Source organism: Saimiri boliviensis, chromosome 17 (assembly GCF_048565385.1).
Source record: "Saimiri boliviensis isolate mSaiBol1 chromosome 17, mSaiBol1.pri, whole genome shotgun sequence".
In the NCBI taxonomy this organism is placed as follows: Eukaryota; Metazoa; Chordata; class Mammalia; order Primates; family Cebidae; genus Saimiri; species Saimiri boliviensis.
Genome location: NC_133465.1, coordinates 10,956,414 through 10,976,261, shown reverse-complemented (window position 1 = coordinate 10,976,261; position 19,848 = coordinate 10,956,414). Strand labels below are relative to the sequence as shown.

General features: G+C 48.5%; 1 protein-coding gene and 1 long non-coding RNA gene across 7 annotated transcripts in view; one reads left to right on the top strand and one right to left on the bottom strand.

Moving 5' to 3' along the window:
• MYH3 (myosin heavy chain 3) overlaps window positions 1–19,848 on the top strand; it is a 50,270-nt gene that overhangs the window by 29,142 nt on the left and 1,280 nt on the right. For all 6 annotated transcript variants that reach the window (XM_074388177.1, XM_074388176.1, XM_074388175.1 and 3 more), the window contains 33 exons: window positions 594–686; window positions 1,758–1,821; window positions 1,901–1,999; window positions 3,428–3,531; window positions 3,619–3,757; window positions 4,795–4,913; window positions 4,997–5,146; window positions 6,504–6,674; window positions 6,777–7,083; window positions 7,190–7,260; window positions 7,826–7,913; window positions 7,996–8,113; window positions 8,501–8,624; window positions 8,718–8,854; window positions 8,942–9,197; window positions 9,395–9,637; window positions 9,719–9,895; window positions 10,006–10,151; window positions 10,232–10,322; window positions 10,740–11,129; window positions 11,256–11,382; window positions 13,048–13,166; window positions 13,338–13,534; window positions 13,873–14,056; window positions 14,713–14,878; window positions 15,165–15,289; window positions 15,819–16,127; window positions 16,586–16,789; window positions 16,866–16,991; window positions 18,465–18,635; window positions 18,727–18,831; window positions 18,995–19,090; window positions 19,187–19,324. In XM_074388177.1, the coding sequence (XP_074244278.1) occupies window positions 594–686; window positions 1,758–1,821; window positions 1,901–1,999; window positions 3,428–3,531; window positions 3,619–3,757; window positions 4,795–4,913; window positions 4,997–5,146; window positions 6,504–6,674; window positions 6,777–7,083; window positions 7,190–7,260; window positions 7,826–7,913; window positions 7,996–8,113; window positions 8,501–8,624; window positions 8,718–8,854; window positions 8,942–9,197; window positions 9,395–9,637; window positions 9,719–9,895; window positions 10,006–10,151; window positions 10,232–10,322; window positions 10,740–11,129; window positions 11,256–11,382; window positions 13,048–13,166; window positions 13,338–13,534; window positions 13,873–14,056; window positions 14,713–14,878; window positions 15,165–15,289; window positions 15,819–16,127; window positions 16,586–16,789; window positions 16,866–16,991; window positions 18,465–18,635; window positions 18,727–18,831; window positions 18,995–19,090; window positions 19,187–19,324 (5,154 nt within the window). The remainder of the gene's footprint in view (window positions 1–593; window positions 687–1,757; window positions 1,822–1,900; window positions 2,000–3,427; window positions 3,532–3,618; window positions 3,758–4,794; window positions 4,914–4,996; window positions 5,147–6,503; window positions 6,675–6,776; window positions 7,084–7,189; window positions 7,261–7,825; window positions 7,914–7,995; window positions 8,114–8,500; window positions 8,625–8,717; window positions 8,855–8,941; window positions 9,198–9,394; window positions 9,638–9,718; window positions 9,896–10,005; window positions 10,152–10,231; window positions 10,323–10,739; window positions 11,130–11,255; window positions 11,383–13,047; window positions 13,167–13,337; window positions 13,535–13,872; window positions 14,057–14,712; window positions 14,879–15,164; window positions 15,290–15,818; window positions 16,128–16,585; window positions 16,790–16,865; window positions 16,992–18,464; window positions 18,636–18,726; window positions 18,832–18,994; window positions 19,091–19,186; window positions 19,325–19,848) is intronic.
• Window positions 7,171–19,848, bottom strand: part of LOC141581800 (uncharacterized) — a 29,529-nt gene continuing 16,851 nt past the window's right edge. The window contains exons 2-3 of the long non-coding RNA XR_012514545.1: window positions 7,868–8,062; window positions 7,171–7,251 (exon numbers count right to left, since the gene is read on the bottom strand). This is a non-coding gene — a long non-coding RNA (uncharacterized LOC141581800). The remainder of the gene's footprint in view (window positions 7,252–7,867; window positions 8,063–19,848) is intronic.

The window sequence follows — 19,848 nt, the reverse complement described above, 5'->3', positions numbered from 1 at the left end:
AATATGGACAACTGACTAGAGAATCAAGGGATCGAAGTGTTAAAGGAATGTTCAGTCAAGAGACCCAACCGTAGCGCCAAATATAACAAAATGGCAAAAGTGTTTTGAGTAAGACCACTTCTGATTTGGTTGGTCCTCAGATTGGAAAGTCAAGGAGGGTGAGGCTTTATCAGGGCAAGCCAGAGTTGCAGAGTGGGTGAGCAATTTTTACTGTCATTTTGTGGCTTACAAAAAAAAAAAATTTCCTCAGGCCGGGCATGGTGGTTCAGGCCTGTAATCCCAGCACATTGGGAGGCCGAGGCGGGCGGATCATCTGAGGTTGGGAGTTCGAGACCAGCCTGACCAACATGGAGACACCCCATCTCTACTAAAAATGCAAAATTAGCTGGGCATGGTGGCGCGTGCCTGTAATCCCAGCTACTCAGGAGGCTGAGGCAGGAGAATCGCTTGAACCCAGGAGGCGGAGGGTGCAGTGAGCTGAGATTGCACCGTTGCACTCCAGCCTGGGTGACAAAAGCAAAACTCTGTCTCAAAAAAACAAACAAACAAACAAACAAAATGTTTCCTCGTCCTCACTCAATTTCTTGCATTAGGGGACTCTGGAAGACCAAATCATCAGTGCCAACCCCCTGCTGGAGGCCTTCGGGAACGCCAAGACTGTGAGGAACGACAACTCCTCCCGTTTTGTGAGTCTGAGTTTGGTTCTGAGGTGATTTGCTTTGTGCCTCACAAGATAGGCAAGAGGTGTGTCCTCAAAGAGTCACCAGGGGTGACAGGTGATGAGAAATGAGACAACTCAAGACTATTTCAGACAAAGAGAAATTCAGGCCAAGTTCATTGAACAGCGTGTGTGAGAGAGGAACTGGGAGCCAGGCTCACTTTAGGCAGGGTGGGCAGGGAAGGTCTCTCTGAGACGGCAGCATGAGAAGGAGCCTGGCTTGAAACTACAAGGGCGTGGCGGGGCGGCGAGGATAAAGAAAGAACCAGTTCATTCCCTGATGTGGGGATGGGCCTGGTACAGTCAGGGCACCTGCAGAGGGTCCGTGTGGCTGTAGGGAGGAAGGCAGGGGGGCCAGTCCCCTGAGATGAGGTGGAAGAGAGAGAAAGAGATCTGGTCATGGGGGAGCTGTGAGCCATGAGAAGAAGCCTGGATTCTATTCCGAGTGTAACAGGAAGCTACTCAGGGATTCTGTAAACCAGGGAGTGATAGGATTATTTACACGTTGAAACAATCATTCTAGTTGCTTTGTTGAGCATAGAATAAAAGGGATAAATAAAAGGAGACAGGCTGGGCATGGTGGCTCATGCCTGTAATCTCAGCACTTTGGGAGGCCGAGGCAGGTGGATCACAAGGTCAACAGATGGAGACCATCCTGGCCAATGTGGTGAAACCCCGTCTCCACTAAAAATACAAAAATTGGCTGAGCGTGGTGGTGGGCACCTGTAGTCCCAGCTACTCAGGAGGCTGAGGCAGGAGAATCACTTGAATCCCAGAGATGGAGATTGCAGTGAGCCGAGATCACACCACTGCACTCTAGCCTGGTGACAGAGCAAGACAGTGTCTCAATAAATAAATAAATAAAATTTTAAAAAATAAGAAGAAACACTAAACTGGAAAGAGAAGAAGAGAGAAGCGGGAGGACATATCTAATTTCAAACTGTAGGGGGAATGGGCTCCTGTTTACATTGCCCAGAGACAAAGGGAACTATCGGGCCATGGTAGAACCTGGTCTCCTCCTCAATCCCACCCCATACAGGGCAAGTTCATCCGAATCCACTTTGGAACCACGGGGAAGCTGGCCTCTGCAGATATTGAAACTTGTAAGTAGATCCATGAGGATTAGATGGGGTCTCAGAGAGATGGGGAACAGTTTGAAAGAGTCCTGCATTTGTGTTCCAGATCTGCTGGAAAAATCAAGAGTCACTTTCCAGCTGAAGGCTGAAAGGAGCTACCATATCTTCTACCAGATTCTTTCTAACAAGAAGCCTGAGCTCATAGGTGAGGAAGTCACCAATGGGGATGGCCTTTTAGGCAGTTTGACTCTGGTCACTAGACCGAGAAGAGTTGTATCTACATATGGTGACTCCACAGTCAATAGAAAAAGTTTTATTATTTACTTTGAGATAGGGTTTCACTGTGTTGCCCAGGCTGGAGTGCAGCGGCACAATCACAGCTCATTTGCAACTTTGACCTTGCCAGGTTCAAGCAATCCTTCAGCCGTAGCCTCCTGAGTGGCTGGGACTACAGGGCGCATGCCCCCACACCCAGCTGCTACCTTTTGTATTTTTTGTAGAGATGAGGTTTCACCATGTTGCCCAGACTGGTCTTGAACTCCTGGGCTCAAGCAATTTGCCTGGCTTGGCCTCCCAAAGTACTGGGATTACCAGCGTGAGCGACTGCACCTGGGCAGGAAAAGTTTATTTTAGAAATGGGATGTGACTATCTTGGCAGTGACATGCCAATTAGAAAAACCTGATCAAATGGAGGGTAACAAGCTCTGGTTTGTAAAAACCTTCTGAGCAACTGAACATCTAACTGTCCTTTGGCGCCCCCTTCTGTTCTGGTATAGAAACAACCTATGGCCGAACGTGATACCAAAGCAAACAGCCAAGCCCGTGGAGGCACTAACTGCACGCTGCCCCTGGTCAGCCCCTCACAGGGGTCTCCATGCACACTGCTTTCTGTCTTCTTTGGCTGTGCTTGCTCAGCCTTCTGGTTTCCACTTGGAAACAGGCTGCAGCCTTTCGACAGATTTTAGAAAAAGGCTATGATTATACCAAACAACCTGGGTGGGCCCTTGTCCTGACCCACATTCAGCAAGTTTTCCCTATTAACTTCTCCCAGCTGACACTGATAATGCACCATTAGCATGCAACGAAAGGGAATTTAAAGGTTCTCTCTAGGGTCCTTCAGCTCCATTGTGTGGGTGACTGAAAAGTCTTCCCTGGACTATATTTTCCATGACAGCCTGAGTATTGTAGAGCTGTCTAAATTTTTTTTTTCTTTTTGATGGAATCTTGCTCTGTCACCCAGGCTGGAGTGCAATGGTGCTACCTCAGCTCACTGCAGCCTCTGCCTCCTGGGTGCAAGCGATTCTGCTGCCTCAGCCTCCCAAGTATCTGGGACTATGGTCACCCACCACTATGCCCAGCTAATCTTTGTATTTTTAGTAGAGACGAGGTTTCACTATGTTGGCCAGGCTGTTCTCGACCTCTTGACCTCGTGATCCGCCTGCCTCGGCCTCCCAAAGTGCTGGGATTACAGGAGCAAGCCACCGTGCCCGGCCTGTCTAAAAGTTTTTAAATTCTAAGTTCAACTTGGACTCCCATGGTAAAAGTTCCAGCCCAGGGTGCAGGAGCTCAGGTCCATCGGGTGGGTTTTTTTCTTTGCATCTGCATGACCTCCTGGAACTACTTGTTATTTCAGAGCTGTTGCTTATTACAACCAACCCCTACGACTACCCGTTCATCAGCCAGGGGGAGATCCTGGTGGCCAGCATAGACGACTCGGAGGAGCTGCTGGCTACGGATGTAGGTGGAACCAACAGAAGGGGTGGGTGGGTGTTCCTCCTCCATCACCAGGACCAACTGACTGATGTGCTGCCCTTTCCATGCCAGAGTGCCATTGATATCCTGGGCTTCACCCCAGAAGAGAAATCTGGGCTCTACAAGCTGACAGGAGCCGTGATGCACTATGGGAACATGAAGTTCAAGCAGAAGCAGCGAGAGGAGCAGGCGGAGCCAGACGGCACAGAAGGTACAAAATCAGTGTGGCAAGCCACAAACCAGAGCGGGTGGCAGATCTGCTGAGGTCACTCAGTGCCGCTTTTGAAAGCAATTAATCCACTCAGGCGCAGTGGTTCACACCTGTAATCCCAGTGCTTTGGGAGGCTGAAGGAGCCAGATCACCTGAGGTCAGGAGTTTGAGACCAGCATGGCCAACATGGTGAAACCCCATTTCTACTAAAAAAAAAAAAAAAAGTTAGCTAGACATGGTGGTGCATGCCTGTAATCCCAGCTACTCAGGAGGCTGAGGCATGAGAGTCAGACAGAATTTTGCTCTGCTGCCCAGGCTAGAATGCAGTGGCGTGACCTCGGCTCACTGCAATGCCCGGGTTCAAGTGATTCTCCTCAGCCTCCTGTATAGCTGGGATTACAGACACACACCACTATGCCTGGCTAACATTTTTTGTATTTTTAGCAGAGACAGGGTTTTACCATGTTGGCCAGGCTGGTCTCAAGCTCCTGACCTCAAATAATTTGCCTGCCTCAGGCTCTCAAAGTGCTGTGATTACAGGTGTAAGCCATTGCGCCTGGCTGGCATGAGAGTTTCTTGAACCTAGGAGGTGGAGGTTGCAGTGAGCTGAGATCACACCCCTACACTCCAGCCTGGGCCACACAGTGAGACTGTCTCAAAAACAAAAAACAAAAAACAAAACAAAAAAAAACAAATTGGAAGCGATTAATCCTTCTTCCATTCAGAGAAGTGAATGACCGTTTCTGGGCCTCAGACGCCCACAGCTATTGTTACCACTCGCTGTTGCTGAATCACTAAAGTGGTCTTATTTCAGATGCAGTGAGGGATGACCAGGGCTTTCTGAAGCCCAGCCCTGCCTTCTCATCAAGTCCATCATATTCTCTGAGTCCCTTAGCTTCGCTTGGCCATGTATATGCGGTTCAGCCACAGGGAACGCACAGCATACCGAGATGAACTTAGCCAAGCTTTGAAACGTCTGGATGATGCTCCAAGCGGCTCTCCCCCATTTCTGATTTCTGTCCTTGTCTTCTCACCAGTGGCTGACAAAACAGCCTACCTGATGGGCCTGAACTCCTCGGACCTCCTGAAAGCTTTGTGCTTTCCCAGAGTGAAAGTTGGGAATGAGTATGTTACCAAAGGTCAAACTGTGGATCAGGTAACTGTTTTGAGGCTGGGAAAGGGTGCGGGGCCTTGCTGGCCACTGCCTTCATACCCATTAGCTGATCTTTCCCTGGATAGGTTCATCACGCCGTGAACGCTCTTTCAAAATCAGTCTATGAAAAGCTGTTCTTGTGGATGGTCACCCGCATCAACCAGCAACTGGACACGAAGCTGCCAAGACAGCACTTCATTGGTGTTTTGGACATTGCAGGCTTTGAAATCTTTGAGGTTTGTGTGACTTCCATTCATATCTTCATATGAGGGAAACCGGTTTTCATGATCCTCAAGGGAAGATCGCAAGGTGGCTTTTTTCCTATAGGAGACTAGACGGAGAGTGGATGGAATAGAATAGCAGTACTTTTTGCAAGGGTTTGTATTAGTTCTACTTTTTTTTTTTTTTTTTTTTTTTTTTTTTTTTTTTTTTAGACAGAGTTTCACCTTGTCACCCGGGCTGGAGTGCAGCGGGGCAATCTCGGCTCACTGCGACCTCTGCTTCCTGAGTTCAAGTGATTCTCCTGCCTCGGCCTCCTGAGTAGCTGGGATTACAGGTGCATGCCAGCATGCCAGACAAATTTTTGTATTTTTAGTAGAGACGGAGTTTCTCCATGCTGGGCAGGCTGCTCTCGAACTTCTGACCTCAAGTGATCCATCCACCTCAGCCTCCCAAAGTGCTGAGATTATGGGTGTGAGCCACTGTACCCTGTTGGGTTTGTATTATTATTATTTTTTTTGAGACGGAGTTTCACTCTTGTTACCCAGGCTGGAGTGCAATGGCACGATCTTGGCTCACCGCAACCTCCGCCTCCTGGGTTCAAGCAATTCTCCTGCCTCAGCCTCCTGAGTAGCTGGGATTACAGGCACATGCCACCATGCCCAGCTAATTTTTTGTATCTTTAGTAGAGACGGGGTTTCACCATGTTGACCAGGATGGTCTTGATCTCTTGACCTCGTGATCCACCCGCCTCAGCCTCCCAAAGTGCTGGGATTACAGGCTTGAGCCACCACGCCCGGCAGGTTTGTATTATTTTTAAAAAGAGGAAGATGTCTATCAAGTGGCATGTTAAAGGACATTTTCAAATGAATAAAAGAAAAAAGAATTAAATCCAATTACTAATTTAGGGACTGCCAAAAAAAAGAGACAGAGAATTTGAAAAGTTACTCACACACTATTTTCTATAAATATCCCACGGGTTCTGTGTTAGACTTGCGTAGCCACTCATCAAAGTATATATTTAGCATTTCCCAGGTACAAGACATGCAGATGAAAAAAAGATGAGCTTGTAGTCCAGTAGTCTCTAGTAGACAGAAATAGAAGTCCATATGGCACATTCAAGAGCAACTACAAAATAAAGTACACAAGCGATGCCCAGCCTGCGGAACTCAGGAGAGGGAGAAGCACATTCTAACTGGAAGTCTACAGAAGACTCCAAGGAGGAGGTGTGACCTGAGGCAGGCCTTGAAGACTGTGACTGTATGAGAGTATTCATGCATTTGCCAAGAGCATGGACAATGAGGAGGAATGCTGATGGTCTTTGATTCTGAAAGAAGTCTAACTCTTCACACAAACATTATATTTTGTTGTTAGTATAACAGCCTGGAGCAGCTGTGCATCAACTTCACCAACGAGAAACTGCAACAGTTTTTCAACCACCACATGTTCGTGCTGGAGCAGGAGGAGTATAAGAAGGAAGGCATCGAGTGGACGTTCATCGACTTCGGGATGGACCTGGCTGCCTGCATCGAGCTCATCGAGAAGGTAACCTGTTCCATCCCCACAGTCAGCTCTTCTCAAAGACTCTTCTGCTTGTTACTGTAGCTCATATTTACCCCTATGCACTCTGCCTTGCCTTCAATCCAGCCCATGGGCATCTTCTCCATCCTGGAAGAGGAGTGCATGTTCCCTAAGGCAACGGACACCTCCTTCAAGAACAAGCTGTATGACCAGCATCTGGGCAAGTCCAACAACTTCCAGAAGCCCAAGGTGGTCAAAGGCAGGGCTGAGGCCCACTTCTCGCTGATCCACTATGCAGGCACTGTGGACTACAGTGTCTCGGGCTGGCTGGAGAAGAACAAGGACCCTCTGAACGAGACTGTGGTCGGGCTGTACCAGAAGTCCTCCAACAGGCTCCTGGCACACCTCTATGCCACGTTTGCCACGGCGGATGGTAACAGGAGTGCTTTGTGTTCATGTGATCTCTCTCCATTTGTCCCATGGTAACAAAAAACCTTTTAGTTTCGCCTACAGCGAGTCCCTTCCTTTATTGCTTTCAGCTGACAGTGGGAAGAAGAAAGTTGCCAAGAAGAAGGGTTCTTCCTTCCAAACGGTCTCTGCCCTTTTCAGGGTAAGAAAAATACAAGTTTATTTGCTTTACACTGGTTTAAGTCATATCAAAATGAGCAGTGTTGAGATTCTAAACTTGACCTATTCAAGAGCAGTAGTGTTGTCTTGATCTGATTAGTGTCACTTACTGAGGTGAAGTGACAGGTAATAAAGGATAATAAATATGGTCTAACCAATGTGGGAGGAGAATATCACTATTATCTTTTACCAAAGATAGCTGAGTTGGCTGATCTGGGGGATGAGTTTCCAGGAAAAACTGTCCAGTTTTCCTATAGGACACCAGCAATAGACCTCACGCCCCCGGTGGATCCATACCCTGAGTTGACTTCAGACAGCGTTTTGTACTTGGCGAGCCCCTGGCTCACTGGGAGACAAAAGACAACTGTATCAGTTACTAGCCTAGACCTCCAGCCACAGGACCATGAAAAGACAGAGCTAAATCATTTCACTATCCTTTAGAACTTACGATCAATTTTAAACACAGATCTTATTTTCATTACAATGGATCTCTGTCTTCATAAAAACCTCCAGTAGAATGGCAAATGTCATTTTTTTTTTTCTTTTAGGAAAACCTGAACAAGCTGATGTCAAACTTAAGAACTACTCACCCTCACTTTGTGCGTTGTATAATTCCCAATGAAACCAAAACTCCAGGTGAGACACCTGCTGGCTCTCTAGGCGGCGCTCGGTTTTTAGGAAACTCTGTGTAAGGCTGTTATCTTGCTTCTCTTCCCAGGGGCGATGGAACACAGCCTTGTCCTGCACCAGCTGCGCTGTAACGGCGTCCTGGAGGGCATCCGTATCTGCAGGAAAGGATTCCCAAACAGGATTCTCTATGGGGATTTTAAACAAAGGTGTGTACTAAAAATGTTCTATATGCGTGGTGATGACCTGTACAGACACTGGAATTTGAGAGGGAGAAAGACTGGTATGAAAAGACCCACAGTTATAGACCTCCATGTAAACTGAACGACTCGTCATTTGGCCGAGGTATACATATTTGTTTCTTGCACGTTTTTCTCTGGAATTTATCAGATGTACAAAATGGCAGAACAAGCTCCAGCCTCAGAGTCAAGAGACCTAGATTCTAGACTGCTGTCTAGCAATGGGACTCTGAGCTGGTGTCTTCATCTCCCGGGACCTTGGCCTTCTGCCTACGGGAAGAGAGGCCCAAACTGCATGATCTCCAAGGTTTGTGTGTTTGCCAACAGTCTGTGATGATTTCCGTGTCTACAATGCAGATACCGAGTGCTGAATGCCAGTGCGATCCCTGAGGGACAATTCATTGACAGCAAGAAAGCTTGTGAAAAGCTTCTGGCATCCATCGATATTGACCACACTCAGTACAAATTTGGACACACCAAGGTAATGCATCAGTTCTGACAGAGGCTGGCCTTTCCATCTTCTAGACACAGCCTCTCCAGGAAACTGACCCGTGTCGCCCTTCTGCCCCATCAGGTGTTCTTCAAGGCTGGCTTGCTGGGAACCCTGGAAGAGATGAGGGATGACCGCCTGGCCAAACTGATCACCCGGACACAAGCTGTGTGCAGAGGGTTTCTCATGCGTGTGGAATTCCAGAAGATGGTGCAGAGGAGGTCCGGCAGGGTCTTTGTTCAAACGTGAGCTCTCTGGGGAAGGTGGCGGGTGTTCTCTCGCAGAAATAAGCAAGGTCTTGTTTTTAGGGAGTCCATCTTCTGCATCCAGTACAACATTCGCTCATTCATGAACGTCAAACACTGGCCATGGATGAAACTCTTCTTCAAGATCAAGCCCCTCCTCAAGAGTGCGGAGACTGAGAAAGAGATGGCCACCATGAAGGAGGAATTCCAGAAAACCAAAGATGAACTTGCCAAGTCAGAGGCAAAAAGGAAGGAGCTAGAGGAGAAGCTGGTGACTCTGGTCCAAGAGAAGAATGACCTCCAGCTCCAAGTACAAGCTGTATGTGTTTAGCAGCTGTATTTATTTCTTGTTTTAACTTTTCTAGATTTGATTATTTATTTAGAAAAACTGGGATTTTGATGGGGATTTTTGCTTTTTAGTTGAAACGCTTCATAAAGAACTTCATATATAACAAAACACTGGAATGCCACAAACTTTATATCATTAAAGGAAATTATTATTCTTTTCTTTTTAAGGAAAGTGAAAATTTGTTGGATGCTGAGGAAAGATGTGATCAGCTGATCAAAGCCAAATTTCAGCTCGAGGCCAAGATCAAGGAGGTGACTGAGAGAGCTGAGGATGAGGAAGAGATCAATGCTGAGCTGACAGCCAAGAAGAGGAAACTGGAGGATGAATGTTCAGAGCTCAAGAAAGACATTGACGACCTTGAGCTGACACTGGCCAAGGTTGAGAAGGAGAAACATGCCACAGAGAACAAGGTATCCTCCTTGCAGGTACATCTAGGTTGATATATTGCAAACTAAATTTTATGCTTATACTTGCTTGTGGATTCTTCTTAGGTTAAAAACCTTACTGAGGAACTCTCCGGGTTAGATGAAACAATTGCCAAGTTAACCCGGGAGAAGAAGGCCCTCCAAGAGGCCCACCAGCAGACCTTGGATGACCTCCAGGCTGAAGAAGACAAAGTCAATTCTTTGAACAAAATCAAGAGCAAACTGGAACAGCAAGTGGAAGACGTAAGTAAATAATGCTCATTCAAAGTCCCAGAACTCCAGGACTGGAGGAGCTCTCACGGGTCCTCTTGCAAAGCATTTGTTCCCAAAAGGAAATGGTGCCTTTTTTTCAGCTGGAAAGCTCCCTAGAACAAGAAAAGAAGCTCCGCGTAGACCTGGAAAGGAACAAAAGGAAGTTGGAAGGAGACTTGAAGCTTGCCCAGGAGTCCATATTAGATCTGGAGAACGACAAGCAGCAGCTGGACGAAAGGCTCAAGAAGTATGCCCCACAGCCACTGGCCTCCGTTCTGCGAGTTCCTGGGTGTTTTGTCTTCATGCGTTCTACATTTCTCTTCACAGGAAAGATTTTGAATATTGTCAGCTTCAAAGCAAAGTGGAAGATGAGCAGACACTGGGCCTCCAGTTTCAGAAGAAAATCAAAGAGTTGCAGGTGGGAGGCCTTTGCATCTCTCTTTTCCGTGTGGGGTCACTTACAGTGAGCTGGGTGCTGTCTGCTGTAAGCCATTTAGAGCAAGTGGACAAGACTGTGGGGCCACCTGCCCCATGGTTCCCTTTCTGCGTGGCTGGCCTGGCAGTGATGAACCGTTTTCTGTAACATCTGACAAAATCATAATCAAAGTGTTTAAGGTCAATATTTCGTTGAGTGGAAAATGTCCTGGTTTGGTCACTGCAGGGGTAATTACTATGTTGGGGCAGAAAAAATTCATGTGAAAGGAAATTTGCAGTATTCACTGGGGGGAGTCTAAGACTCAGTTTGTCTAATGGAGAGGGAAGCCAGCCTGTTCTTGACAATCAGAGTCCCTGTGGGGAAGTGACTGCCCGCCGGGTGAATGGCTGCCCTCCACAGGCTCGAATTGAGGAGCTGGAAGAGGAGATAGAGGCGGAGAGGGCGACCCGTGCGAAGACCGAGAAACAGCGTAGCGATTACGCCCGGGAGCTGGAGGAGCTGAGCGAGCGGCTGGAGGAGGCGGGAGGCGTCACCTCCACGCAGATAGAGCTCAACAAGAAGCGGGAGGCGGAGTTCCTGAAGCTGCGCCGGGACCTGGAGGAGGCCACCCTGCAGCACGAAGCCACGGTGGCCACGCTGAGGAAGAAGCACGCAGACAGTGTGGCCGAGCTCGGGGAGCAGATTGACAACCTGCAGCGGGTGAAGCAGAAGCTGGAGAAGGAGAAGAGCGAGTTCAAGCTGGAGATTGATGACCTCTCCAGCAGCATGGAGAGCGTGTCGAAATCTAAGGTGATGGCAGGGGCGGGGGTGGGGGGCGGGGGCGGGGGGCGCGCAAGGCCTTCCATCAGAGAGACTCCATGGTCATGCAAACCTGACTTTGTCGACTGACTTTGTTCCCTCTTCTGAATCCTTCAGGCAAATCTGGAAAAAATCTGCCGAACCCTGGAGGATCAGTTAAGTGAGGCCAGGGGCAAGAATGAGGAGATTCAGAGGTGCCTGAGCGAGCTGACCACGCAGAAGTCCCGTCTGCAGACTGAGGCTGGTGAGCCACATGCAGGGAACCCGTAGGGCCAAAACCTCCTGGCACCCAGCAGCGCAGCTGGCTGAAACCAAGGGCAGGGTGTGTTTGGGGGAGAATCTCTAGGGAGGCATCTTTTCAGGAGAGAAGAAAGTAAATAACTCACAGAAAGAGCCGTTTGAAATACCCCGAAGGGAGAGAACATTGAGTGTTGAGTAAGAACAAGAGAGAGAAAAGTAGACCAGAATGAGAAGGGGCTCAAACTCTCATCTCATTCAAACTCTTTCAAAATTAATACAGACTTGCATTGAACAGACTCTGATGGGCAGAAAGGAGACTAGAAACTAAGAGCCATCGTCTTCTAGTTCTTTCTGCACATGAATTCAGATATGCACTGTGCATCCAAGTTTCTGAGAACAAAGAGAGAAACGTGGCCAGTGTTTAAAGGTCTTGGTGTATAACAAAAATGTAAGGGAGGCCGGGTATGGCGGATCACGCCTGTCGTCCCAGCACTTTGGGAGGCCAAAGCGGGTGGATCACCTTAGGTCAGGAGTTCAAGACCAGTCTGGTCAACATGGAGAAACTCTGTCTCTACTAGAAATACAAAAATTAGCTGGGCATGGTGGTGGGGCACCTGCAATCCCAGCTACTTGGGAGGCTGAGGCCGGAGAATGGCTTGAACCCAAGAGGCAGGGGTTGCAGTGAGCCGAGACTGTGCCATTGCACTCCAGCCTGGACAACAAGAGTGAAACTCCATCCACCTCTGCCCCCCTCCAAAGAGTAAGGAAATGTTATTTGGGGCTTCTGCCTAGAAAGCGTGGCTCCACCCAGCCCTGGTGCATCCTCACAGGTGAATGAATCCTTGGCTGGCAGTCACAGCCAAGGCAATGAAGAGAACTTTGGTAGCCACCTTTGCGCTCATGTCGGGGCATTCACCTCTGGAGTCATAAAGCCCCATTCCACGGTTTTCTCTTACCTCTATTGAAGCATATAAACTTGAACTAACCCTAGTCACCCAAGAGTCTAACTAGAGATACAAAGCTCTAAGTATTTCTCTAAGTATTTGTTAACAAGTCAACACGCAGCTGGAAATACCTGCCACTGGGGAAGTCTGATAGGAGTTATTAGATGCTCCTGGTAATGTTTACACTTAAAGTTCTTCTCAGTGGATTCTTTTTTTTTTTTTTTTTTTGAGATGGAGTCTTGCTGTGTCACCCAGGCTGTAGTGCAGTGGCACGATCTCAGCTCACGGCATCCTCCGCCGCCCAGGTTCAAGCGATTCTCCTGCCTCAACCGCCTGAGTAGCTGGGACTACAGGCATGCACCACCACGCCCAGCTAATTTTTTTGTATTTTAGTAGAGATGGGGTTTTACCATGTTGGCTAGGATGGTCTCGATCTCCTGACCTCGTGAACCGCCTGCCTCTGCCTCCCAAAGTGCTGGGATGCCCAGCCAGATATTTTTTTTTTGACTGAATTCAGTCCCACCTTCCAGTAGTTTACAACAATATCCTTATCAGTTCTGCTTTCAGTTTCCTTTTCATGAACAATAGACCTTTTCCCTCAAGAAAAAAGCCATCTTATCATTTCCTCTCTCTCTAGATCTTAGCGCAGTGCTTTACACGTAACAGGAACTTGGTGAGTGAATGAGCGAATGAATGAACTCAAAAGTATTTCCTTCTGGACATAGGTGAGCTGAGTCGTCAGCTGGAAGAAAAGGAAAGCATAGTATCCCAACTTTCCAGGAGCAAGCAAGCATTTACCCAGCAAATAGAAGAGCTCAAGAGGCAGCTGGAGGAAGAGAACAAGGTCTATCTTCGAAGGGAGGCTTCTTTGCTCTTATTTTCAGATTATCACCTGTGGGAGGAAAAATGAAAGGCAATTTCATTCAGTAGCTGGTGATAGAAGGAACAAACTTGGATTGTATCATGCCCTTGGTACTAGATATATTAGGTGCTCTTCTCTTTTTGACTTCTGCAGGCCAAGAACGCCCTGGCGCACGCCCTGCAGTCCTCCCGCCACGACTGCGACCTGCTGCGGGAACAGTATGAGGAGGAGCAGGAAGGCAAAGCCGAGCTGCAGAGGGCGCTGTCCAAGGCCAACACTGAGGTTGCCCAGTGGAGGACCAAATACGAGACGGACGCCATCCAGCGCACAGAGGAGCTGGAGGAGGCCAAGTGCGTCGCTCTGTTTGCTTTAGAACAACTGGGGAATCAATTCGATGATTTTGTTTTCGTTACTCGATGTTTCCCCATCTTATGTGTCTTTAAATGTGGTGCTGCACCATCCGAGGGACCTGGCGTTAGCACGTTTTATTAAAACAGACAACTTTGATCTTGGCTAAACACAAGGCCAGTTATTGATCCCGGGTTTGGAGTAGACAGGAAATTCTCCCAGGCATTTAAAAACATGGGCGTCTGACTCACACAGATGAATGATTCCAGCTTGATGAGTAGTGATGTTCAAGTGGATGGAAACTTAAATAAACAGCTGCTTCTCTTTCATATTCTTTAAGGAAAAAACTTGCTCAGCGCCTTCAAGATTCCGAGGAACAGGTTGAGGCCGTGAATGCTAAATGTGCTTCGCTGGAGAAGACTAAGCAGAGGCTGCAAGGAGAGGTGGAGGATCTGATGGTTGACGTGGAAAGAGCCAACTCCCTGGCTGCCGCTCTGGACAAGAAGCAGAGAAACTTTGACAAGGTGTGGGGTCCGCTCTGTGCTGGCTAAACGCCACGATGTAGGGGATTTCTAGTAGCTGTGGAAGGAGGGGAATGCATCCCAGGCCTGACTGCCGTCACCAGCAGTGTGGCCTTCAGACAAGTGCCTGAACTTCACTGGACTGTAATTTCCTCACCTGCAAAACAGAAGGAATGGGCTGGGGGTAGAGGTCCCTTTCAAATGTTGCCTGTGGAAACAACCCAATTTCTACAATGTTGTGCAGCCCTAAGCATTTTTCCTTTCCCGATACTGCTGGTCTGTCTAAGCTGAGGTCCCACTGGGAGGCTTTCTGGAAGCCCTTCTTTCAAGACGACAGATTAAGTTGGTTGGAACCAATGCTTTAATGAAATATTTAGAAGCACGAGGCCATTTTCATATTAGGAAAAGGGCAATTATATCCAGCTAATTCCTTCTCGAAGGATCGATTTGCTTTTTCAAGATGGCAGTTGTCCCTGACTCATTACCTTGAGTATGTTTATGGAAGAAAATCTTGATTAGCCCCATAATCAATAAAAAGGAGCCAGGCAAGTGATGCCAAGGGTGGCCCTAACTCTACATTTAATTTAGTTATTTAGAATTTAGTTAGAAACCTAGAGGAGAGCTCAGAAACGGAGAGACTGTCCATCCCGCTGTTACAGGTGTTGGCCGAATGGAAGACAAAGTGTGAGGAGAGCCAAGCAGAGCTGGAGGCATCTCTGAAGGAGTCCCGCTCCTTAAGCACGGAGCTCTTCAAACTGAAAAACGCCTACGAAGAAGCCTTAGATCAGCTTGAAACTGTGAAACGGGAAAATAAGAACTTAGAGCGTAAGCCATTCGAAACCGTCCGAAACCTTTTCCTTTAGTGTTCTTATTGCCTGAGAGCATGCTGGCATGGGTGTGGCTTCATCATTCAGATTCCTATACACATGTGCAATAATGCACACACAAAGGGTTCACCATCTGATGGGTTACATTTTAGTCTGTCTCTATACGATATCTTATCCCCAGGAAATAGGAATCCTTAGGATGATAATAAAAACTAGGTTCCCTTTGCATGTCTGGAAACCCATGCAGAGGCGCTCATAAGCAATCAAAACTTATTTCTTGGCAGAGGAGATAGCAGATCTCACAGAACAAATTGCTGAAAATGGTAAAACCATCCATGAACTGGAGAAATCAAGAAAGCAGATTGAGCTGGAAAAGGCTGATACTCAGCTGGCTCTAGAGGAAGCAGAGGTGAGCACTGGGAGGCGGGCACAGACACAGTCGTGCTGAGCGGCTGCCAGGGAGGCAGGCTGCTCTGTGATGTGTCTTCATTTTGCTTCTGTCAAATCATTTTTGCTTCTGCCTAATGCCTGCTCGTTTCCTGTCACTCAGCAAAACCGTGAGGCTGAATAGTAGGAATTATCAGCCTTGTGAATTATCTTATATTTATTGGAGAAGACTGTCATATTAAAATAGGCTTAATGATGAGATTTTACAAAATCTTAGATGAATTAAAAATAGCTAGAAAGTGCTTTACGCACCTAAGAAATATGATGATTTAAGCATTACTATTGGTTGACGGTATAATCAAGACCAACAAGCAATGAAACATAGTTTTGTTTCTGCACTGAAGATAGATTTGAGACTTTTAAAAAGTGAGTTGTGAGTATCACAGGGTTAGATTTAGGATTATTCCACTGAAGCTTTGTTACCCTGCAACGTAGTGGAGCTGGCTCTATACCAACATGGACACTATTTGATTTGGTTTTGTTTCCTAAAGGCTGCTCTTGAGCATGAGGAAGCCAAGATCCTCCGAATCCAGCTTGAACTGACGCAAGTGAAATCAGAAATTGATAGAAAGATCGCTGAGAAGGATGAGGAGATCGAGCAGCTGAAGAGGAACTACCAGAGGACGGTGGAAACCATGCAAAGTGCCCTGGACGCCGAGGTCCGGAGCAGGAATGAAGCCATCCGCCTCAAGAAGAAGATGGAGGGGGACCTGAACGAAATCGAGATCCAGCTGAGCCACGCCAACCGCCAGGCTGCAGAGACCCTCAAACACCTCCGGAGTGTCCAGGGACAGCTGAAGGTTTGAGAGAGCTCCTTGGGGAAAAGCCTCTTCCATCCTCACATGCTCAGAGATGCAGGCTGGGCACAGTGGTTCACGTCTGTAGTCCCAGCGCTTCGGGAGACCAAGGCAAAAAGCTTGCTTGAGCCCAGGAGTTCAAGACCAGCCTGGGCAATACAGCAAAACCTCATCTCTATAAAAAAAATATAAAAATCAGCTAGGCATGGTGGCATGAGCCTGTAGTCTCAGCTACTTGGGAAGCTGAGATGGAAGGACTGCTTGAGCCCGGGAGGCAGATGTTGCAGCAAGCTGAGATCACGCCACTGCACACCAGCTTGGGTCACAGAACAAGACCCTGTCTTAAAAAACAAACAAACAAACAAACAACAACAACAACAAAAGAAACTCAGAGATGTAGATGAGGCTCATGGTCCTAATGCCTCAACTTCAAATAGAACGTTCCTTTTTCCTCTGGCTAGGACACACAGCTCCACCTGGATGATGCCCTCCGTGGCCAGGAGGACCTAAAGGAGCAGCTGGCCATCGTGGAGCGCAGAGCCAACCTGCTGCAGGCTGAGGTGGAGGAGCTGCGGGCCACTCTGGAGCAGACAGAGAGGGCCCGGAAACTGGCGGAACAGGAGCTCCTGGACTCCAATGAGAGGGTGCAGCTGCTGCACACCCAGGTGAGGGAAGGGAGAGGAAAAGAGGTAAGGTTGCAGCCTCAGACGCACCTGGGTAACAGCTCTCCTCTTGCCCTAGAACACCAGCCTCATCCACACCAAGAAGAAGCTGGAGACCGATCTCATGCAGCTGCAGAGTGAGGTGGAAGATGCCAGCAGGGATGCCAGGAATGCTGAGGAGAAGGCCAAGAAGGCCATCACAGACGTAAGTCCTCTCCTTCCTGCTGCCCTCGGGCTGCCGGGATGGCACTGCATTAAAGTTCCCACACAGTTAGGCAGGTGGGGTCTCCCCCAGACACACCTGGTGCACACTCTGCTCCCCAAGCTCTCCCATCTCCGCCAAATCTCCTGGTCCCACCTGCACTTTAGAGGAAGAGCATAAGAAAAAAAGGCAGGAAGGGATTATATCCTAGTAGTTCTGCCTGGCTCGGAGAGGTGTGCACGTCTTTCCGTCAACATCTGACTTATTCTAAATATGAAAACAAGATCCTGGCTGGGTGCAGTGGCTCACGCCTGTAATCCCAGCACTCTGGGAGGCTGAGGCAAGTGGGTCACCTGAGGTCGGGAGTTCGAGACCAGCCTGACCAACATGGAGAAACCCCATCTCTACTACAAATACAAAATTAGCTGGGCTTAGTGGTGTATGCCTGTAATCCCAGCTACTTGGGAGACTGAGGCAGGAGAATCACTTGAGCCCTGGAGGTGGAGGTTGTGGTGAGCTGAGATCACACCACTGCACTCCATCCTGGGCAACAAGATAGAAACTCAGTCTCAAAAAAAAAAAAAAAAAAAAAAAGAAAAGAAAGAAAACAAGACCCAGCCAGGCGCGGTGGCTCAAGCCTGTAATCCCAGCACTTTGGGAGGCCGAGGCGGGTGGATCACGAGGTCAAGAGATCGAGACCATCCTGGTCAACATGGTGAAACCCCGTCTCTACTAAAAATACAAAAACTAGCTGGGCGTGGTGGCGCGTGCCTGTAATCCCAGCTACTTAGGAGGCTGAGGCAGGAGAATTGCCTGAGCCCAGGAGGCGGAGGTTGCGGTGAGCCGAGATCGCGCCATTGCACTCCAGCCTGGGTAACAAGAGCGAAACTCCGTCTCAAAAAAAAAAAAAAAAAAAATTAAAATTAGAAAACAAGACCCAGAGATGTCAATATCCCACACCTTTCTCCCTTCCTGGATCTCCAAGGCTGTCTCCCGGTGGCCCACAGCTCTAATGGTGCCACCTGCTGCCTGGCGGGAGAACTTTACCTCAAAACGACTTTGCTGTTTCTCTACAGCCTTAATTCTCCAGAGGTCTTCCCTTAATCTCACTATCACCAGATCTGTGAGGCTGGGTATCAAGTCAGACTACTCTAAGTCTCAAGCTCTTTTGAAAATATATATTGATAAAAAAAAAAAGAATTTCCCTGGGGCAGAGGAGGGTTTCAAGGAGGCCAGCTTAAGAAGGGGAAGAAACTGTTTCCCAGCCTGTCCCTGAAGGTCTCATTGCTTAGGTTATTTTATCTACTGGGTATAGCTCTGACACTCTTCCAGGGCAGCAGGGTGTACTCAGTCACAGGCTCACCTATTGTCCTTTTTCTTTAGCACGGTCTCTAGTCCGCTGAGGTCCCTGGGTTTTGACAGTTCTGAGGCACTGGAGCTTCCTCGGCATCCTAGCAAGTCCCATGTGCTTTTCAGGCTGCCATGATGGCGGAGGAGCTGAAGAAGGAGCAGGACACCAGCGCCCACCTGGAGCGGATGAAGAAGAACCTGGAGCAGACGGTGAAGGACCTGCAGCACCGTCTAGATGAGGCCGAGCAGCTGGCGCTGAAGGGCGGGAAGAAGCAGATCCAGAAACTGGAGACGAGGGTGTGTGCAGGAGGAACCCTGTCTGTGCTGCCCTTTCCAGCCTCCTGATCATGCTCCAGCCCCAGACTAATTTCCCCACCCTCTCCCCCAGATCCGAGAGCTGGAGTTTGAGCTTGAGGGGGAGCAGAAGAAGAACACAGAGTCTGTTAAGGGTCTGAGGAAGTATGAGCGGAGGGTCAAGGAGCTGACGTACCAGGTAAGCGGAAGGCAAATGCCATGATCATGTCCTCTGTGAAGTGCAAATGCCACCCCAGACTCTCCACCGAACCTCAGAAAGAAACACGTGAGCCCAGAAAGCGGAGCGCGCGTGTGCCAATCTGCCCCCTCCTCTCCCGTGACATTCCCACTTTCTCATTTAGAGTGAAGAGGACAGGAAGAATGTGCTGAGATTGCAGGATCTGGTGGATAAACTGCAAGTCAAAGTCAAGTCCTACAAGAGGCAGGCTGAGGAGGCGGTAAGTGAGATCAGTGCTGACTGCGGCACGCAGCCCAGGCTGTTCCCCACAGGGAGTTCTGTGCTGACCTAACCTGCCTGGGCTCTTTGGTTTTAGGATGAACAAGCCAATGCTCATCTCACCAAATTCCGAAAGGCTCAGCACGAGCTGGAGGAGGCCGAGGAACGTGCGGATATTGCAGAATCTCAAGTCAACAAGCTCCGTGCTAAGACTCGAGACTTCACCTCCAGCAGGGTGAGGCGCTGACTTGGCAGAGCTCCCAGGGACTGTGGAAACTTCCGAGCTGGAAGGAACCTCAGAGAACCCCTTACTTTAGAACTGGGGAATCTCAGGCTCAGGAAGATAAAGTGCTTAAAGCCACTTAGCTGACTGTACCTTCACTAGGATCCAGGCTGTGAGTCACAGTGAAAACCACCATCCTGCACATACACACCATGGAATACTATGCAGCCATGAAAAGGAATGAGATCATGTTTTTTGCAGGGACATGGATGAAGCTGGAAGCCATCATTCTCAGCAAACTAGCACAGGAACAGAAAACCAAACACCACATGTTCTCACTTATTAGTGAGAGTTGAACAGTGAGAACACATGGACACAGGGAGGGGAACATCACACCCTGGGGCCTGTCGGGGAGTAGGGGAGAGGGGAGGGAGAGCATTAGGACAAATATCTAATACATGCGGGACTTAAAACCTAGATGATGAGTTGATGGGTGCAGCAAACCACCATGGCACATGCATACCTATGTAACAAAC